This window comes from Dromiciops gliroides, chromosome 3 (genome assembly GCF_019393635.1).
Source record: "Dromiciops gliroides isolate mDroGli1 chromosome 3, mDroGli1.pri, whole genome shotgun sequence".
NCBI lineage: Eukaryota > Metazoa > Chordata > Mammalia > Microbiotheria > Microbiotheriidae > Dromiciops > Dromiciops gliroides.
This window is the reverse complement of record NC_057863.1, coordinates 289,180,516-289,187,681: the sequence shown is the minus strand read 5'-3', so window position 1 is coordinate 289,187,681 and position 7,166 is coordinate 289,180,516. Positions and strand designations below refer to the sequence as shown.

The 7,166-nt window shown below is 35.8% G+C and overlaps 1 protein-coding gene across 4 annotated transcripts in view; it reads right to left on the bottom strand.

The window, feature by feature from the left end:
- Positions 1 to 2,485: 2,485 nt before the first annotated feature.
- The window catches only part of TAB3 (TGF-beta activated kinase 1 (MAP3K7) binding protein 3), an 89,413-nt gene continuing 84,732 nt past the window's right edge, over positions 2,486 to 7,166 (bottom strand). For all 4 annotated transcript variants that reach the window (XM_043994431.1, XM_043994434.1, XM_043994433.1 and 1 more), the window contains one exon: positions 2,486 to 6,750. In XM_043994431.1, coding sequence (XP_043850366.1) covers positions 6,602 to 6,750 — 149 coding nt within the window. In that variant the 3' untranslated portion in view covers positions 2,486 to 6,601. The remainder of the gene's footprint in view (positions 6,751 to 7,166) is intronic.

Here is a 7,166-nt window from a genome sequence, read left to right as displayed (position 1 = left end):
TCTGTGTTTCTGGGCCTTGTGATTACCAAGGTACCAACTGTGGGTCCCTGACTACTGCAGGGCCTTCTTACGGAAACCTTTCACTCTTGCTTTCCAATATAGGAATATAGGGACTCACTGACTAAATGTCCCTGGTCATGCTGGGTAAGTGCCAGGTTGGTTGCTTGTGTTGGAGATAGCCTTGCTGATGGCCTCCTTCCTAATGTCTAGGAACTTTTAACTGATTCTTCTGCATTGGAAGTAGTCACATACTAGAATTTGCTATTGGATTCCTTAATCATTATTCAGCCTGGTGAGATTTTTTGGTTTTTTTTTTTTTTTGGCTGGAGTAGGTATATGTAATTGAAATGCCTGCCACCATTTTTTATAGCTGTCTTGACTAGAAGGTGTGTGTGTGTGTGTATGTATGCATACTGCATGAATTTCATAGAATGATCGTCAGAGCAGTGCGCGCACGTGCGCACACACACACACACACACACACATGGATATGTATATACAATCCACTGCTGATATTTTTGCTCCCATCCTGGGCTATTTGCCATGTGCAAGGTCTAAAATTCTAGCTGTGATGTCTAAAATCTAATCAGCGGTCGCCTTAAACTAGAAGTTTTAGCAAGAGTTTAGCCTTTATGTATTTATTAAAATGTATTAGAAGTTAGTGAAGAGAGAGGTAAAACAGCCTTCATCTAGCTATCTAAGAGCCAGCATCCCTCCTCCCACCAATCCCAAAGTCCAAAACACAAAGACCCTTGCTTTTCCCAGAAGCCTCCTGTGAAATAGGAAACAGGGCCATCCACACACACACAGCTCCAAGCTAATTAGCTGGTAGCTCTGATTGACACGACCCACAGGTGGTAGACATCGCTTCCAGATGCCAATCTGACCTTTGAAACCTCCAGAGGTCACCTCACACTTTCTTCTCATGGCGGAGCTTCCCTGCAATATCTTTCTCAGCAGGTTGATAGCACTCTGATTCTCACACATGTCTTTTGGTTCATTTTCATACTAACTGCACTCACAGACTCCACAGAAGCAGCTAGGTGACACAATGGATAGAATACTAGACTTGGAATCCTTGACAACCTGAGTTCAAATCCAGTCTCAAACACTTCCACACTATGAGAAGGCAGTTTGCCACAGCTGTTGGATTTGGACTTGGGAAGATATGAGGTGGAATCCTGCCTCAAGGGCTTACTAAGTGATTCTGGGCAAGTCACTTTTCACTTTCAGGCTATTTCCTCATCTGTACAATGGGTATAATAGCATTTACCTCAAAAGGTTGTAGTGAAGATCAAATGAGATATTTGTAAAATGTAATCTAAACCTTAAAGCACTATATAAACGCCAGCTATTAATTGTTAGTGAGAGCAGAGGTCTAACTTGAATACTAGGCCCATACATTGTTAGGAAATAAATTAGCATCACCACCAACTAATGTTTATGTTGAACTCATGATTATAATTGTCCACTGTGTTTTTTGTGGATTTTCTGCGAAAATATCTCAAATTCAAAATGGGCTGTTTCCACAATAAACTGACTGCCCAAGTCACCTCTAAACTGTATATGTTTAGGCAATGGAATATAATTTTTATTTAGTGTAAATATCCCCCCCCTAAAAAAAAAACCCATGAAAGCTTTAAAATATTGCCAAAAAAAAAATCCTATTTGATTTTTCCACACTATTCTTTCCTCTGATTTGTACAATTAGTCTACAAATATACTGAATCAGAGAATGTGATTTAGACTATATAAAGATAAACTTATGGAGTTTTCTAGTTCCCCCCAAATTAAAGATTGACTTGGTCAATCATGAACATAAAATGTAATGGTGATCCAAGCAAGTATCTTAAGAACTTACAAAAAAATTTAAGAACCACTAACAAAAAACTTTAATACTGAAAATACACGTTTTCTGATTCAAAAGTAATAAGGGTTAATTCTGGGTGGATAAAAATGGTAAAGAGATCTTTCTCCTGAGAGACTTATTTGCATTTCATTCCTACATTTTCCTTTATATCAAAGTTCAACAACTCCCAAACAACACCTGGTAAAAGCAGACTAAGGACTGACCTAGGCTTGGTGTGTAGCTACATGGTTTTTCAGAGTTAATTATAAATACTCAGATTACCTCTTAAGATAATAGCATAAATCTTCATCCTTTTACATATTACATAACAAATGTTAAAATGCAGAATAAAGAGCTTCATAAAAATGCAGATAAACAGTATCGTGCTCTGATTCATAAACTTTCTACTGCCATGCATGCAAACCTATTTTTATATGCTTACTAGATTTTTTAAGAACAGAGCAATGAACTTAAAATACAGAAGTTTTTTTTTTCTTTTGCAATTAAGAGGAGCAGAAGTATAACAGAAGAGTATATTAGTGGGTTAGAGTGCTCTTCAGAATAAAAATATAGATCCTAAAGCTAAAAATTTGTATTTAGTTATATTCAACTCCACACAGAAAGAGATACAGAATGTAGTGTTTTCTTAGTTTATTAATTTATTTTGCAGGAATCTGCGATTCTCCGAATATGTACTGGTTGGAGGTATGATGCATGCATAGCCTTTTAAATGCCTTTGTACAATTTCATCTCAAAATAATTTCATTCACAGCGTACACAGAAATCTAAAATAGAGACACCATATTTACAAGATTTATTAAGCTCTTGCTTTTAATGAAAAAAATTGTGATCAATCCTATTACAATAGGGAAATATGGATTAGGTACATTATTGATATTATAAATAAAAATTTAAAAATGCTCAGCTTTAAAAAAAAACTTTTCATGGCTTTGAAAAATTAAAATTAACTAATGTCATAATCCCATTGACCTTTGAAGGCTCAAGTCATGCAAAGTCTACGTGTATTAAATATTTGAGGATGTAAATAATACTGAAAATGTACCTCTGGTGAATGTGGAAAATGCCATCAAAATTAAAAATAGGAAAATACTGTTTAATCTTTCCATAAGATACAGTAGTGATGCAACACAGTCAGTGCCCAATTATTCCGGTTTTGCAAAGTACACTTTTCACTTCTAGTTTTCTGCAGATATATATTTGTGTGTTTGTGTGTGTGTGTGTGTGTGTGTGTGTGTGTATGTGTATGTGTAATGCAATAGTTGTGGCATGAAGTCATTTCATTAACACTGGTAAAACTAAAATAACTGAACCTTTAACTAGAAAAAGACATTTTCACATTCCAGGGTGTACCACTTCTTTTTTAAGATCAATTTTTCTGTACATTTTTAACATAATTTTTATGTTTTTGCTTTCCTCATTCATATCATTTCAAAAGGAATTTATAATTTGCTTTCTATATCTGTTGCCACAGAAAGACTGGATATGTGATCCAGATAATTGTGACATAAAGCAATAACAAAGTTTACTGAGACATTGATTTCTTTTTTATTACAATCAAAAAGTACTAAGATTGAGACCAGCTCTTTAAAAATATTACACTGCTCATCACACTTACCATTTTGTGGGAAAATACACAAACATAATAGCACCACTCCTCTCCCTACCATCATTAATCTGCTGCTCTAAGTCTACTGCTTTACAAATGGATTTTCTTCAGCTTCCTTTATCAACCAGCCCCCTTCTCCCTCCCCAACCCTCTAACTCTTTCACCAAACAGTTAATATCATCAAATCAATGCATTTTAGGGTGCTTGGAAGGACTTTGGCTCCTCTATTCACAATTAAAATTTTAGAGAACTATTCCATAATTTAAGATAGTTAAATATAATTTATTTTTTAAAAGCTTATCAGTATAGTGAAATGTCATAAGTTTATGTTCTACTGTGTACGTTACCATATGTACCAACATAGTAGCATGTTAACAGAAATGCTCTTATTAGAAACCAGCAGTACACTGAACAAAACAGCATCAGCATATTATCTCCCAGGCTGAACTGAAGTTAATATAATTTTCAATTATATGCCATTGTCTGTCTATGCCAATATCACTAGATTCTAATTTTCAAAGGTATTGCCCACTTCTTAAATTTTGGTGACTTAATGCTTAAATTGGACACAAGAACACATTCTTTATACACTAAATATTTAAGCATATCTAGTCTATCAGCGGCAAAGTTTCACATTTTTTTAAAATAATGACAATCTAAACTGGTATATCTCTTGTACAGCCAGAAAATTAGCATACACAATATCTCTTTAAAATTAACCTCTATTTCTTTCATTCACTCTAAGTATCTATCCAAGGACATTTTTTTTCTTTTTAAAAAATTTCCCTGGCAGGTGAAACCTATGATTGACTAGAAATATCACCAAATACCAGAAACCATGCATCTACTGAATGGTAGCAACTTATTTACTTTGATGCATTTCATGCAGAATTCTTTTAAAAGTCAGTTTTGTAGGGTCTTAATAAAATAGCAAAATATTTTCAAACATGCTACTTCCATTCTCAGCTGAATAACTGATAACGGTCAATTTGGATGCTGCCACTCTAGAATGCCAGCGTTATTGTAAAGTATTTTAGCTGGAGTGACACCAAGCAGTATTTTCCCCCTCACATATTATTTTTAAACAGGGCTGACCATCAATAAACAAGAGATGTGAAACCATAGGAAGGCAAAGGTATTGGTGTATGGAAACAATAGAACTGGTACATGACTGCTGAAAACACAAGATTAACAGATACCAGTGTTACAGAACTTTTTTGAAAAAAGTGTTCATTTTTTTTAAGCTCTTCTGCTTTCTCACCACTATTTTCACAGTTTTGCCATAGCTGTGGCAGAGATGTTTTTAATCGGTGTGATTCCACAATTGCACACTAAAATCCTTATTCTGTCAGACAAACTGATGCATTTTAGGTATTCTTCCACACATGAGAAAAATACCTTTGAGGCTGTGTTGGAGTGTGAAATCATAAGAATTTTGATGGACTCTGAATGGGTCATGGACAAAAAACTATTAAGAGCTGTGATGCCTTTGGTTTTGTTATGATTATTAGTGCAGCTTGCTTTTCAATATCTGCCAGAGATTGGTTTTCTAATTCAAGTAGTACAACTCGTATCTCTTTAGTAATGGCAGACCTGCTCATTTTACTGCTGTCTTGACTCATTAACATGAGGAAAGATTGCAGAATCCTGTTCTGAGCAATGCAGAAAAATGGCATCAGTGAGAGAGAAAAATCTCTGTTCTTTAAATGATACTAACAAAGTGGAATAATAAAATCCCTTACACCTAATTTTCCATCAGTGGTGATATCTTAGTCCATCATATATGATCTTTACCTTACATTCATTTACCCACATTCCAAAACTGTGGTTTCATAAAGATGGAGTGCTTTAATATAGCTATTTGGATTATCTGAATGACTGACAACATTACCTTTGCAGAAAAGGTACCAACTCTATAGCTATACTAGTTTGATTTAGTTTTAAAGTCCTCTGTATTCATCATTCTACTAATAACATTTCCTGACCAGCCTTTTGTCCCTTTATGACCCGTAAAATGCAATGGACAACTTTACAAGATTAGCCATGTACGGTTTCCAACATGGTGGTTTATTAACAATGTGCAAATAAACCTTTATAGCTAATATTGATTATATTTCAGCTAAATCAGGATTGTGGCACAAAGTACTGTCTGTGCTGTAAACATTATAAATTCTTCACAAAATTGGAAGCTGAGAAAAGGCCTAAGTTACAGGGTGCCAACACTTCTCATACATAACCACAGCTGAGCTCAAGTATTCCAAATGGAATTTGGAACTGGTCTGCATTTGGCATCCATTCACTGTACTATTAGCAAAGCACAGTCTGATGAGTGTCACATATAAAAGCAGACTTTATGGGGACACAACAGCCTAATAAAAGCATGCAGTAACTTTTTTTTTAATCCATTATGTGGCATAATTAGGTCTCTGTTAGTTACCAGTGTTGATACAGCTTAATGAATAGTGTACAAGCAAAAGGGATTTTACCACCTCTGATTGTACCTTCAGTAAAATAAGGCTCACGCCTTTGTCCTGACGTGTGTGTGTGTTTGTGTGTGTATAGAGATTGAAATTACCCCTGAAGAAAGCAGCAATTACAAACCCCCTCTGATTACTCTGTGCATTACAATAATCTGGTTGCCTTTTCCTGACTTTTTTTTTCAGCAGGATACAATCTGGCAGAGCAGGGAAGCGTTCTTTTCCAGCACGCTGTGATCAGGTGAGTCTGTGCTAGCATGTCACAATTTGTCTAGATAACTGTAACAGTTTGCACTGTGACTCAAAGTTCTAAGTTTAAGAAATAAGGGCCACTGAGCAGTAAATATAGCCATAGGGATTAAACAGGAGTAGCTCTTGGCTTTCCTGTATACATTCTTTGAGGAGTGAATCCTTTCCTGGTTTCAAGTATCCCTTCACTTAGCACACAATGTGGGTAAGAAAGAAAAACATCCCCCTTATTTTTTTTCCTTTAGTGTGGTAGACAAGTGGATACTATTTCAAATCTCCTTCCCCTTGGGAAATTGGAAAGGAAAACACTGGTCAGATGGTCTGAAGGAGTCGCCAGGTTTCCTCTTCCTCTGTGGGTGCTCAGAACCTCACTCTCAGCCTCAAAAGCCTCTTCTTGATTCAAGTGTACCGCGGCATCTCGCACTGCTCACAACGATTTAATGCTGGGTGATTCAGAAAGGTGCAACTCTCACAATTCCATGGAGCCCCTTCAAAGTCTTCATCTTTTGGATGGGCCTTTGAAGTCTTTTTGGAGCTGTCTGGATGCTCTGGGGAAGAAAAAGCAAGAGAACAGACCTTTTCCTAGTTAGAGCAAACACTGCTATGCTGAGAGTGATGCACACATGGAACAAGAGGACAATTACATGGTACTCCTTGGGGGAGAAAAGAGTAAGCAAAGAATTTGTGCCCAGCTATTTTCACTTTTCTCAAACTACTTTTCCCCCTCATTAGGAAATGGAAATGAATATTTATAAAAAGTATTGTTAGCTATACAATTATGTTTTAAATTCTCCCTCATGCTAAATTTTGTTTGCTAATTTGATGAACATGAGATGATACTTCATATATTTTTAATAAATAGTTGAGAACACAGATCATAGTGGGAGAGATAATGGAATAAACATCCCACAGCATTTCTAATTACAAAAAAATGACCTTTAAAAATATCTATCCAGGGGCAGCT